This window comes from Carassius carassius, chromosome 11 (genome assembly GCF_963082965.1).
Source record: "Carassius carassius chromosome 11, fCarCar2.1, whole genome shotgun sequence".
NCBI classification, from domain to species: Eukaryota; Metazoa; Chordata; class Actinopteri; order Cypriniformes; family Cyprinidae; genus Carassius; species Carassius carassius.
This window is the reverse complement of record NC_081765.1, coordinates 7605309-7620101: the sequence shown is the minus strand read 5'-3', so window position 1 is coordinate 7620101 and position 14793 is coordinate 7605309. Positions and strand designations below refer to the sequence as shown.

Here is a 14793-nt window from a genome sequence, read left to right as displayed (position 1 = left end):
GCTTACAATAATGAATATTTTTGATGAATGCATGTAACAATTTTTATTAGATTGCAAAATCGACAATAATGCAAGCATTATTTTTTACTCATTCCAATCTCTGGGAGATAGGAGTTTGAAAAATTATTTTCCTTGATGTTTAATAACCCTTTTACCAGTGGTTTCATAGTGTACACTTACACCATCCACTCATGACGTCACTAGCGTTGATACCATGCAAAGCGCACCCCTCCCTAGTACCTTCAGGCTCTTCATCACAAGCAGTCTCTGTGCATTCACTGTTCTCTGCATGTAATCAACTACTGTTGTTCCATTGTTTACTGCTCTACTCAAGCTCTAGCACTTCAACACCGTTCCTACATGAGGTTCTACATAATAGCAGATTCAGATGGCTGTCTTGATGAAAATAAAACTATGATCGCCCGCTGCAAAAGCGCTTTCCTTGTGAAGGGTTTGCCATAAGGATTCGGGCAGTTTGCAGTTTCTCATGTTAGACAAACAGTTTTTCAGTGTGAAAAAACCCAACATGTTTTTAATTGCGAAGGTGTTAACATGGCAGCAATCAAATTTTTGATCTTTGTCCCTTTAAGATATTACTGCTTTTAAAATCCATGTTTATTAAAAATTCATGTTAAAACCACACATTACAGGGATGACTACATGTGCTGACCTATTAAAGGGTTACTCCACCCCAAAATGAAAATGTTGTCATTAATCACTTACCCCCATGTCGTTCCGAACCCGTAAAAGCTTTGTTTATCTTTGGAACACAATTTAAGATATTTTGGATGAAAACCGGGAGGCTTGTGACTGTCCCATAAACTGCCAAGTAAATAACAGTGTAAAGGTCCATAAAAGGTATAAAAGACATCGTCAGAATAGTCCATCTGCCATCAGTGGTTCAACTGTAACGTAATGAAGCGACGAGAATACTATTTGTACGCAAATAAAATAAAATTTGTCTCAGCGTAGTAGGGCTGCACGATATTGGGAAAAAATGACAGTGCAATATTTTATTTTTCTGCGATATATATTGCGATATTCTTTCTTACAAACAAAAATGGGGTGAGCACAATTTCATTCTCATTTTAAATGATTTAAACATCGACACCATCGCGTCAATTGATTAATATGCGGGAGGGAGAGAGAGCAAGACGCTCGTGTTGTTTGAAGACGGCTCGCTCTCTCTCTCAGTCTCTCTCGCGCGCGCTCTCTCTCTCTCTGTCTCTCTCGCGCACGCTCTCTCTCTGTCTCTCTCGCGCTCTCTCTCTCTCTCTGTCTCTCTCTCTCTCTCTCTCTGTCTCTCTCGCACGCTCTCTCTCTCTGTCTCTCTCGCGCGCTCTCTCTCTCTGTGTCTCTCTCGCGCTCTCTCTCTCTCTGCCCTGTTAAACTTGCATGTGTTTTTCAGTCCTGTCAATTAAAAAACTTTCACTCTATGATGGTTAAGCTGTGCAATTAATCTGCGAATCACATTCGTCAAGGGCCGGGGAGCAGCTGGCCCGTACAGTTAATGAATAACAGATCAACTACGACAGCCTACATCGCACATCCTGTGATGTGACTATCGTGGATTCGTACATCGCGATATCGATGCTTAAACGACACATCGTGCAGCCCTACAGCGTAGTGCCATTTTGGAGAATCTGAGCTGTACGCAAGCACTGGCGCTCTTCTGTGTCAGCTGCGCCACAAGGATATGTTTTCTACGTACATTAATGCTTTGATTTGAAAGAAATCAGTGTATCCTTGTGGCACAGCTGACACAGAAGAGGAGACACTGCCTGCGTTCAGATCATATTCTCCAAAATGGCGCTAGGCTGATGTGGCGTGACACAGAGGAGACAAATTGTTGAAAAAATTAATTGTTTTATTTGCATGCAAAAAGTATTGTCGTTGCTTCATAACGTTACGGTTGAACCACTGATGGTGGATGGAGTATTCTGACGATGCTTTTCATACTTTTCTGGACCTTGACAGTGTATTCTACTTGGCATATTTTACTTGTCATTTTTTCTATGGGACAGTCACAAGTCTCCTGGCTTTCATCTAAAATATCTCAAATTGTGTTCCGAAGATGAACAAAGCCTTACGGGTTTGGAACGACATGGGGGTAAGTGATTAATGACAAAATATTCATTTTGGGGTGGAGTATCCCTTTAAGACGATATCTGTGATGCATTTGGAAATTTTTACCAGTATATTGAACTGAGACTAAATACTTAAGATGTTAAAAAACTGAAAAAAAATGACAAGTATGTAAGTAGTACTGCCCACAATCAATTGACTGACTATCTGATTCATATCGCATGTTAAACTGCCAACCAATATCTGAAAATAGGCTGATTGAAAGTGAGTGACTACACTATTTCTGTCTGTTGAATTGCAGAGTCGTGTTTATGAGGTACTGGATTGACACACTGCATGTTTTTTGGACATGCTGCTGTTCACTTTTTCTAGACATAAATCCATCTCTGAACAGCATATAAAACCAAAAAATGAAGTCTAGAATGTCTAGTCAGTTCACATGTGTTAGACAATCTTTTCCTTTTTAAGTGGACAGTTCATGGCCAGAATAACCTGCAGTGTTGAACCAGAATTAATGCCCTTTGTATGTTATTATCTAAATAGACCTTTGTGTTAATTCAGGGTTTCTGTGAGTCTTCAAAAATATTAAATGGGAGCAGAAAGTCACTGCATTTAAAATTGGATGAAAGAAAAAAAATTCTTTCTGATTGTTTTTGTCTCTTTTTTTCTTTAAATCAAGATACATTTACTTGAGATGCAAAATGAAAATATGAAGTCTTTTTTTTTTTTTTTTTTAAGCAAGCATATTTTTCTGACCCCATTGGCAGATATTTGTTCCTTGTTTTAATCATAAACGCACTTCATTGGCTTATTTCTCGAGAAAAGTCAGTTTGCCCCTCTGTTTATCTTGATTAAAGAATGTTTCATTGCTAGATGAGACTGCAAAACCACATCTAACATGTGTCATTCTTCTCCAGGGGAAAGAAAGCTTTGAGCAAGAAGAAGCTAAAAAGGCGGCAAAAAGTCAAATCAAAAGTGAAAACAAGATCAAAGGTAAGAAGACTGTGACTCTGAGTGTGAATACTGCAGCGTTCATTGCTCCTCATTTGCGCCATTCAAACAGTGCCATTATATTGTTTAAAAGCCATTTTTGGTAGCATCATTTCAATATTCAGTTCATTTGAATTTTGAAGAAGTATCCTTTCATAGACTTCTGCTGTCTGTATTTCTCTGTTAGGCTCTCACAAGGCATCTTTCGAGAACTGTGAACCTCTTTCTCAAAAATATGTCATTGCTAACATCAGATAACAATGACTCTGTTACCAGATTTGGATTTAGCAGTCTGGATTTTCTCTCTGGCCATTTTTGTAGAAGTTTTGACAGTGATCACAATACAATACGTATGTATACATATTTTCCTACTTGGAAACTGCTTTTAGTCATCACCGTTGAGAAGATAGCAGTAAACTCTTACACACATGGTGGAGAATGCGGGAGTGGCAGGGGTCACGATTGGCTGTTGCTTGGCGACCCATGTGATGCACGTTTCCATGGCAACCGCTTCTTCCATCTCCTGCACTGAGCACCTATGCGGTGCCTGGCAGCGGGGCTTGTCTCACTACGTCTGCAGTGTTTACCAGCGCTCAGAAAATAGGCAGAGACCCATAATGTGTTCTATTGGATATTGTGTATTGTTTTGCCATTCCCCCAAGCATGGGGTTAATGCCTGATTGTGTTTGGATATCCTTTCCCAGGCACTCTGTTTTCCCTAGTGGATGCGAGTGCTTTGCAGGCAGGGGTAAGAGAGAATAATGTGATTGTAGATATGGAGTCATAAACCTCCTCCCTAAAACCCTACTGGCTAAGGAGAAGGAGCACACTTCTATTTCTCCTTCTCTGCCACAGCCTTCTTAAAAGGAGCTCCTTGGCTTTGTTTGCTCACAAACAGACAGGTGGAGTTTCTCCAGCAGGGAGGTGCGTGTCTTGAAGACGTACTGCTGAAATGTCATGTTCAAGAACTTCAGTTTGCTTTGTTTAATTGGATACGAATGTGGCTTCATAAGTGTGCTGCTCTTCTGGTTTGATTTCTTTCATTGTCTGTGATATATTACACAGTCGCAGACAGCTTTGTGCTACTGGTGACTAAGACTGGACGATATAGATAACGTGAAATTAAGTTAACTTTTAATTAGGTGTATATATATTTGATGTTCATGTATTTGCTTTGTAGTGCCTTCAAAAAAGGAGATTTATTAGTTTTCATAGGAAGCTATGTATTTCTATGTGTCATAAGAAGTAACTTGTTGATCAAACATCTGTACTGCTTGCATTAAAAATTTGGAAGTATTGTAAAAATCTAGTTTTCAATTAATTTTCAAGGATTACATTGATTTGTTTTCACTTATGTTTGCAAGTAGACTACACTGTAAAAATGTTTTGGGTGAAATATTTTAACAGTTGATTAGTGAAAACTGTTTAACACCAAGATTTTATTGAAATTTTTTCAGTGTAGCAGTGTTGACTAGTGGTCGACCGTTATTAGTTTTCTGACAGTTGATGCCGATATCTTGGAAAGCAGGATGGCCGATAGCTGATATAATTTTTTTTTTTTTTTTTTTAATAAATATACTTATACTTTAAATGACAAAGTATTCAATTACTCATTTTACATACAGCTAGGGATGTGCAACAGTGATCGAGTACTCGACCGCGACAGCCTTGATCGATCATGTAAACGATGATCGAAATTATTATATATATTTTTTGATTGGTTATGGCAGCACGTTGGGCGGCGCCCTGATCTCTGATTGGTTAGCTTCCCACTTGATGCCTCAAAAGACGTAAGAAGACATAATCATGGCCTCAAAGTCACGTAGTGATGGCTGGATTCCCTTTGAGAAGAACAATGAAAATACAGTTCAGGGTAAGCAGTGCAGCGCCAAGCTGTCACACAAATCTACAACAAATACAATGCGCTATCATCTAAAATTTGTACATAAAATATCTGGCGATAACAGAGAGGCAACTCAGACGAGCATTGAATCACTTGCCGTAAGACCTAAATGCAACGCAGGCAGAACCGAGAAGACGACAAAGCTATTCGCTGAAATGGTGGTGAAAGATTTGCTGCCCATTAGTTTCAGGGACAGAGAAGGTTTACTTGTCCAGTGGTGCCCGGCTGTTCCTGCAACATCTGTTCCAGCGGAGCGAATTTATTCCACTAAATGTGAACAGGCTGGCACTCGGCTCTCATCTGTCGTAGACGACTTATCTTTTGGAATAGACATTTGAATGTTTCACCGGTCGTGGTAAATATAATATCCATTTTTTTAAATAAGATTATTATTTTAGTTTTGAGTTTTAGCCATAGTTAAAATATCTAGGCTATTTGGTCTCTGTTTTATACCTTATAATAGTTGTTTGGTTAAACTTGGTGAACTTTTTTCTTTATCTTTTAAAAACTACGTTTCACCGCTGGATCAAAATATGCTGCTAAAGTTATACTGGAAGACAATGTTTTGTTAAAAAAAATCAGTTGAATAAAGTAGCAAAAAAAGAAAAAGTATCTTTGTGTGTTAATTTCTAAATCACAGACAAATAATGAAATAGTCTTTATAAAAAAAAAATGCACTGGATATATTTGTAGCCTAATTACATTAAACATTCGTAGAGATGACGAAAATCGAAATAATTTGTTTGTCATAGTTTTTATCTTAAATGTATTTTAAATCTTATTCAATTATTTAGCAATAATCAGTGATTTCCATGCTGTTAAATAATATTTAAATAATATTTTGGTTGGTCAGAAAGTGCAAATTGAATACAAAATATTAATTAAATATATTAAAATACATTTAAAAAAAATAACGATAGTGACACTAATGTGAATTTATTGTACTTTCGTGTTTGTAAAGCGCAATCCGATCGAGTTACACTTTCGGTCAAGTTCACATCTGCATCGGCAAATTTTTTTCAGATAAAAGTTGCAAGAGCTTGTCTACGTCTGATTAATTAACATGAACAATTATGCTGAAATCGCTGCATATCATCAATTCGTTTCATGCTCATATAAGCAATGCCCGATAATGAAATTGCTCTTAAATGTTTTATTTTTCTATTATTATTGTTATTATTTTATTACTGATGTTATAATAATGCAGCTGAGCTTTTTTTCCGTCATATTTGTGGGCATAATTCAATTCATATGGCTTCGAAAACCTGCAGGTGGTTTATGGAAAATAAAACTTAACTTAAAAATAAAACTTAATTACAACTATTACACTTAATAACGATGAAAATATAGCACAAATCTGCCATACATTTATAATAAGAACTTTATAGGAATCTATAGTAAATTCTGTCCTTGCCCATCTTCCAGCGCGCTGTCATGAAAACGCATCAGCGTTCTCTCTCTCTCTCTCTCTCTCTCTCTCTCTCTCTCTCTCTCTCTCTCTCTCTCTCTCTCTCTCTCTCTCTCTCTCTGTCTAACGCATAACCAGGGGCGCAACTATCCAGTGTTAGAGGGGTATGCAGCAAAACATTTTGGCGCCCCCACCCCCACTTCTAAATAAATAATTGCGCTGGACATCATGATGTATGGGCTTTTAAATAATAAATGTTTATATATGTACACACACACACACACACACACACACACACACACACACACATATACATACATATAAATATATATATATATATATATATATATATATATATAATATTATTATTATTATTATTGGGGTGGCACAGTTAAAATTTTTACAGTTCGGTTTGTTTCACGGTTCAAGAGTGAAGTGAAGTGAAGTGACATTCAGCCAAGTATGGTGACCCATACTCAGAATTTGTGCTCTGCATTTAACCCATCTGAAGTGCACACACACAGAGCAGTGAACACACACACACACACACACACACTGTGAGCACACACCCGGAGCAGTGGGCAGCCATTTATGCTGCAGCGCCCGGGGAGCAGTTGGGGGTTCGATGCCTTGCTCAAGGGCACCTAAGTCGTGGTATTGAAGGTGGAGAGAGAACTGTACATGCACTCCCCCCACCCACAATTCCTGCCGGCCCGGGACTCGAACTCACAACTTTTTTAATTCACAAGTAATTTGTGGATTAATGCTTACTGTGGACGCGAACCGGTTCAAACGATTCAGTCCGATTTGGTTAACTGGTTCACTAAGAAGGACCGGTTAAATCAAACGATTCGTTCGTGAACCGGACATCACTAGTACAAAGGGAAGAGATCTTGATACGTAGTCTATTAAATCTGTGCGTTAGTTTAAGGAGCCTTTTCTTTGAACGTTATAAACCTCATTACTGTGTGCTCTCGAAGAGAGTTTCATCGTTTGGACTGTAGTATCGAACGCGACATGCAGTTTGATTGCTGAATGGAGGATGACAGACAGCCGCAGTCGAAAGAAGAGTTTATGTGAACTTTAATATAATGACTTTAGTATTAATCTTTACCTCACATGGAACTATGGAACAGCTTCAGAACATTTGAAATATGTTCTTGAAAACGTTTTGGTGCTTTATAATGTTTTGTGCCTTCCGTGGAGCTCAACAATAACACTGACGGGTATACACAGGATCGGATTTGGATGGGTCTTGTCTGACCGATACCCGATCCACAGAAAATGCCAGGATCGGAGCCGATACCGATCCCGAGTATCAGATCGATGCATCCCTAGTTATAATACCTATGAAAATACATGAAATGATACCTGGAGCAATCTAGAAAAGTAACGGGTTGAAAGTCACATCTCATGAGTTTCTATTTCAAATCTGAATAAGATATCATGAAAAATTAGACTCCTGCAAATATTTTTATGAGACTATGTCTACACCCCCCACCCCCCCAAATATAAAACATATATTTACCAACAGTATTGAAGGCTTCTACAAATTTAGTCAGTAAACATACCACAGCATAGTTTTTTTTTCAATTATAAAACTTTAGACAGAAACTTAGACATCATATAAGTGATTTATTTGAGCACTAGAAAAATACAATAAGAATAATTTGAGTAAGAAAAATAAGAATAAGAAAAATAAAAAAAGATTTAACTTTCTATGCCAATTACAGAAAATCCTGAGATTGCTAGAAATGCAGCATTTACAAAGAATTATGATGCAAATAAGTGCTGATGGCCACTTATACAGATGGTAATAACACAAATGTGCCGAAGTAAATAATCCACTCTCTCTATTCATATAGACGCGTTCACTTTGATAGCCGTGATCATACAGTAATAGCGAGCTGATTTGGGCTGATTTGCACTCAAACAGATGGTAATCATGCCGATACATTCACATTCAACATAAAACACACTCTCACGTATATAAAAACTGTTGAAAAATAAAACAAACAAAGAAAAAGGCGATCGCTATAAGTTCCGCCTCCATCAGCTGACAGATGCGTCACGAGGGAGTGCCAAAATTCAAATAAACTATCTTTCGCCTATCTTTCATTCATTCTTTTTTCTGGTGGATCGCCTCATTCTGTTTGTGACACTGTACGCTGCAAAACCATGCCGTTTTTTTACTACCAAGATGCAGTTTCCGACCGTGAGTTATTCCATAAAGGACACAAACAGTTCTGTCGCTGAAGAACTGAAACGTAAACAAAGGAATTATGAACCATATTACAACCTTATTGCTTCGTTGGACTAAACGTGCTCCATGAGATTTCGTTCAGTGGACCCTTACCTTTCTAACTAAACCAGGATTTATAGCTGTGAATGTGTTTATGACTCGTTTTTACGACGGATCTGGTATGTACTGTCTGTGTTTCCATTATTCATGTTTTTATGTGTACTGCTTTCACAAATGTAGCAAATACAGTCTGTATAAGCTTTCCATTGAAAAACAGCGATCTGTCGTCGATGCTTGAGGCTTAGATCTTTATGATACATAGTTTGTCAAGATTATATTTGTCCCGTTTTTAATTTAATCTAGTCGTAAACACTGACACATGCGAGTTGAGTGGCATTGAGGACACCCGCGTCGGGGTGCAGGCTAAACGGTAAAAAGTAATTTTCTGTTTTCAGCACTGCACATCCTGAAGTTTACTTTTGCCTTTTTATTTCACATTCAATTCAGAATTTGAATCAGGATAATTTCCCTGCCGCTGTAGATTTGCTCCACCAACTGTACTGTACAGCTGGAAACCAGCAGCATTTAAATAGTTTGAATATTAGAGGCAGAGGTTTTTCTCAATATCTAAATGACCAATACAATAAAAACTGGAGGCAAAGCAGCCTTTCTTTTTCTCATTCAAGTTGTGCATGATTTACTTCAGTGAAATTCACATTGATTTTACTGCCTAAGTGGGGAATTGCAAATCCAGGATGTTGAATTGGAAAGCAAAGTCAGAGGCAGTCGTGTAGTCTGTCAGCATCAGCAACCACACCGCTGACTGATGAGGACAGGATTTCAGAAACAAAGCTGATTTGGAGTCAGTTGGGTAACACCTTAACCAAGCTGTTTTTGCTTTGCAGCAGTGATGATAGCAAATCACAGGAAGTGAACAGAGCTGCTAGGCATGGGTCAGATGTGTGGCTTTCTAATGATTCAGATGTCTGATGTCGCTGTGCCAAACACAGGGGGGTAGATTTCTCTGTGGTGTCCGCCTTAAAATGAATGACCTCTGCATGATATCATCCTTTATTTTGGGCTGATAGACAAATAAGACAAATGGGTGAGTTAAGCCTGTCAGGGGATTGATTGATGAATAGGACAATGAAACTTAAGATACATTGCATGGCTGGACGATTAGACAGAATACACTGTGCAACGTTTGACATATTGCTACTGTTTATTAGGGGTGTTAGAAAATATCGATACACTTATTGCGATATCCCAGTTGAAAAGTTCTGAGAATGTTCAACATCTGTATTTATTTTATTGTTTTACAATTGTTTTGTTTTCTTGAGGAATCCTGCAAGAACTTTATTTTTAATTGATACTACGCAGATCAAAATGGTATGACATTGTCACAATTGCAAACTTAATCAATGAACCTTTAAAGCAGGGTCTAAAATATATATGGTCTTTTTATAAAATACATTTTATACATATGCATTTAACCAAAAATCCTGCAAGAACTTGTATTTTTCCCCCTTTACTCATACTGCACAAAAAGTGTTTCAATAACAAATGTTATAGGGACTGATTATTGCAAATGCAGATCCCAGTGTGTTCTGGTTAAACTATTTTTTTAAATTTATTTATTAATTGCTAACGTTTATACCATGGTGGATGTATCGATGCAGTTATCTGTGCGCAGGACTGCTTTGGGTTACTAACAGGTTGCATGTGAAGAAACATATCAAAATGAGAGTTGTTAAAAAAATACATTGTCTGTGATAAATAGACGCACTGAAAAGAAACTGAACTGATGTGCAGATACAGACATGTGCATATTGGGAATGCTACAATGTAACTCATCAGTCTGGTTTGTAATATTATTGCTATTTTTTTATTATTTCTGCAATGCTATTTTTTATATAGAACTGAATTTGTTTGATAAAGGAAAAGATATATTTTATATATATTTTATATATATATATATATATATATATATATATATATATATATATATATATATATATATATATATATATATATATGTATATATATATGTATATATATATATAAAAGAAATATACAGTACAGACCAAAAGTTTGGAAACATTACTATTTTTAATGTTTTTGAAAGAAGTTTCTTCTGCTCATCAAGCCTACATTTATTTGATCAAAAATACAGAAAAAAATGTAATATTGTGATATATTATTACAATTTAAAATAATTTTTAAAATGTATTATACTTTAAATTATCATTTATTTCTGTGATGCAAAGCTGAATTTTTAGGATCATTATGATCCTTTAGAAATTATTCTAATATGATGATTCATTATCAAAGTTGGAAACAGTTCTGCTGCTTAATATTTTTTAAAAACATGTGATATTTTTTTAGGATACTTTGAGTAAAAAAAAAAAAATGTTTTTAAAATATAAATATTTTGTAATAACAATACTGGTCAGTAATTTGTGGTCAGTAATTTCTTTTCTTTTCTTTTTTTTAATAAAAGCAAGGATGTGTTAAATTGATAAAAAGTGATAGTAAAGAAAATATATTATTAGAATATATATTATTAGAATTTTTTTTTAATAAATGCAGTTCTTTTTAACCTTTTATTCTCCAAATATATTAGACAGCAGAACTGTTTCAACACTCATAATAAATCAGAATATTAGAATGATTTCTAAATGATCATGTGATAGACTGGATGTTACATGTGACTAGGGCTGCAACTAACGATTATTTTGATAATCGATTAATCTGTCGATTATTTTTACGATAATCGGTTTATGTACTTATATTTTAGTTTTTTCCACCACCCCCCCAAGTAAATTATTAATAAAGGGTCTTTATCATTCAGCATAGATTTTTAAGAGATTTTAACCATTTTGCATTGTCATATCCTCATCAAAAATATACATGAAGTTGTTTTATTATGTGTTAGTAATCCTTTTGTTGAACTCTTCTGCAATCAAAACACTGACCCATACTCTAGCAAATTTCACAAGGAGATTTCAAATAATGTTTTCACCATGGCAGTCCTTAACATCCCGAACGAAGCTTATTAAGGAATCTTTCAGAACATATTTTCACGAAGAATAAGGATAAAACAGAATAAAATTGCAGTGCGTTGTATTTTATTATTTACTGGGAAACAGCTTTATAGCTTATGCTGTGAAATTGTAAACAATCCTTCGAATAAAGTGCCAATGACATGAAACCTGAATGGAACTCACAATTTAAAGTAAAATCCATCAGAAGGTTGTCCAGAAAAAAAAAATTGGACACACACAAAAAACCTGCTGTGTGAAAAAGAGCAGTGAATACTTAGAAAAACTTTAAAAACTTTAAACAGTTACCTCTCTCATTCAGTCATAATTAGGCTGCACGACTGAATTATGAACTGGTAAACGACAAACTGATCACAGAACATGTTTGTAAAGCTTTAAATGTTAACTTTTAAAAAGCAATGTTATCAGCTTTTACGACTAAACATTTGCAAACAACATTGTACTGGAGAATCTGCACAAATAAAAGTCTTAGGGGCCGTTCACATATCGCGCCTAAAAACGCGTGGCGCTTTCTCCTTCTTTCCAAAGCGCTCGGGCAAAAGCGCCCCTGAGGCGTCTGCCTTTGCTAAGCAACCATGACGTGCTTTCTCCTTGAAGACGCGGAAATTTCAGCAAACGATAAATGGATTTGCAACACTTAAAATCGCTTGCAGTTAGGGCTGGGACAACGCGTCGAGGTCATCGATGACGTAGACGCAAAAAATACGTCGACGCAAAATATGCGCATCGATTGGTCGACCTGTTTTTATTTCTCTAAAAAACGTTTGCAAAACGTTTACCTTATGTGCGCTGAATATACGCGATGGCCGGATCAACATTCTGTCCAACGTTATATAACCAATCCAGGGGTTTTTCTGCATTGATCTTTGTTTTTGGCGGCTGTCAAAGCCTTATTTGATCGGTGAGTGATGTAGAATAGAATGACTGCGGCGCCTGACAGGGCACGTACGAGAGAGAGCCCCGGCTGCGCGTGCCCACTCACAGTCTTCAAACAACACGAGCGCTTCTTGCTCTCTCTCTCCCTCGAGCATATTAATCAAAATCATTAAACACGATAGAAAAACACCAAAGTTTCACGCGCGCTCGCGCACTCACAGTCTTCAAACTACACGAGCTCTTCTTGCTCTCTCTCTCTCTCTCTCTCTCTCTCTCTCTCTCTCTCTCTCTCTCTCCCTCTCCCTCTCCTTCTTGCATATTAACCATAGACTGTATAAAAACAGATATTAACCAAAATCATTAGACACGATAGAAAAAGGGCGGAACGCCAAAGTTTCACGTTGAGCATTCTGAGATTTTTTTTTCTCCATGACAGGCTGCTGGCTCCCACTATTAATTTTTATTTTTTATTTTTTGAAAAATCACTCTCTGTATAGCTTAAAGCCCTAAAGTTTACATTGGTTACTGTATTCTTTCAATTGCTCTAAACAAGTATTTTGGGTGACCTTTTTTATTGAATGCTAGACATCAAGTTGTTGTTATTTTCATCTGAAAGAAGAACTTTTTTCAGTAAGCTAGGCCCTATGTGTTCAGTAATCTTGTTTCAGTAAGCTATGTGTTTTCAACGCTTCAAGGTTTTATTGAATGCTATCTCTATACAAGTGCAAAGTAATGCATTCTTAGTCAGTCTTTTATTTTGTAATTTTAAGAGCAATAAACATATTTTGCAATGTTAAGGAATTCATGTTTTTTTCATTCAGATATGTAAATCAACATGTATAAATTGTTAGTAGTCAATTAATGGGTAGATAATCGAAATCGAATCGGTCTGCAAAAATCAATCGTTAGATTAATCGATGCATCGAAAAAAATAATCGCTAGATTAATCGTTTAAAAAAATAATCGTTTATCCCAGCCCTACTTGCAGTAGCTCTGCTACTAAATTTATTTCAAAATGGAAATCCATATACAGCTATGATCAGCTGTTCCTTCACGTTGTTACGGGAAAGGATGAAGCTGATTATTTAGTTATTGTCACATGACCCGCGGTGCGCTTGCCGCATTCTGAAAAGTTGAAATGTTTTTAACTCGATGCGGTGCGGACGCGCCCAATAGTATAGGAAAAACGGGCGCGTCGCGACCGCGTCGCTTCCATTATGAGCGCGCAGCTACATTGGAAATAACGAACATGAGCGCGGAAAAGAAGCGATATGTGAACGGCCCCTTAAACAGTTCAGTAGTGCAGAGTTTAGAGGTTACTCTTCTTTTTTGAAGGCTCAAAGTAAAGTACTCCCACATCCCGCTGAATGCTGCAGAAACGCTGTTTCGGGAAGCACGTGACATAAAACGAGGCCAGCTATTGGCTGTTCGCTACTTCTCCTGTTGTACTGGCTGAGTAAAACCTCTGGTGGCTCATTACTGCCACACTTTGGTCACCGCAGATTTGAAATATGCCCTAAATGAGCCGCTTATGGCAAATAAGTTATTTAGCAACGAATCGATGACTAAATTAGTTGACAACTATTTTAATAATCGATTTTAATCGATTAAATCGATTCGTTGTTTCAGGTCTACATGTGACACTGAAGGCTGGAGTAATGATGCTGAAAATTCAGCTTTGCATCACAGGAATACATTTTTTTTTTTTAAGTATATTCAAATAGAAAACTATTATTTTAAGTTGTAAAAATATTTCACAATATTACAGTTTTTTCTGTATTTTTATCAAATAAATGTAGGCTTGATGAGCAGAAGAAACTTCTTTCAAAAACATTAAAAATAGTAATGTTTCCAAACTTTTGGTCTGTACTGTATATATAAAATTGTAATGTTTTGTACAACATAAAATTTTACCGTAAAATTAGTTGTATAGCGATATAAGTCTTTGGTCATGCAGCCCACCCCTAAATACATGCAAATAATTTTCTTCTAATATTAAAGTAATTATGGCCCTATGAGATCAGTTTTAGTTTATCCCAGATTAAATTTTTTTGTCCTACTCTTTTAATGATTAAAATATTGTGAAAATATTTTTCTTTTTCGTTTGTTCTGGGTTACTTTTTAATGATTTAATATAACTTTAATAATCAAAAAGCATGTCAAAATTTATATGTAGACCTATAAACAGTAGCACCTCTAGTTGCCCTAGGAAAATCAATAAAGTACA

The 14793-nt window shown here is 36.4% G+C and overlaps 1 protein-coding gene across 6 annotated transcripts in view; it reads left to right on the top strand.

The window, feature by feature from the left end:
• Positions 1-14793, top strand: part of LOC132152702 (E3 ubiquitin-protein ligase MYCBP2-like) — a 107457-nt gene that overhangs the window by 2462 nt on the left and 90202 nt on the right. For all 6 annotated transcript variants that reach the window (XM_059561514.1, XM_059561517.1, XM_059561516.1 and 3 more), the window contains exon 2: positions 3003-3078. In XM_059561514.1, coding sequence (XP_059417497.1) covers positions 3003-3078 — 76 coding nt within the window. The remainder of the gene's footprint in view (positions 1-3002; positions 3079-14793) is intronic.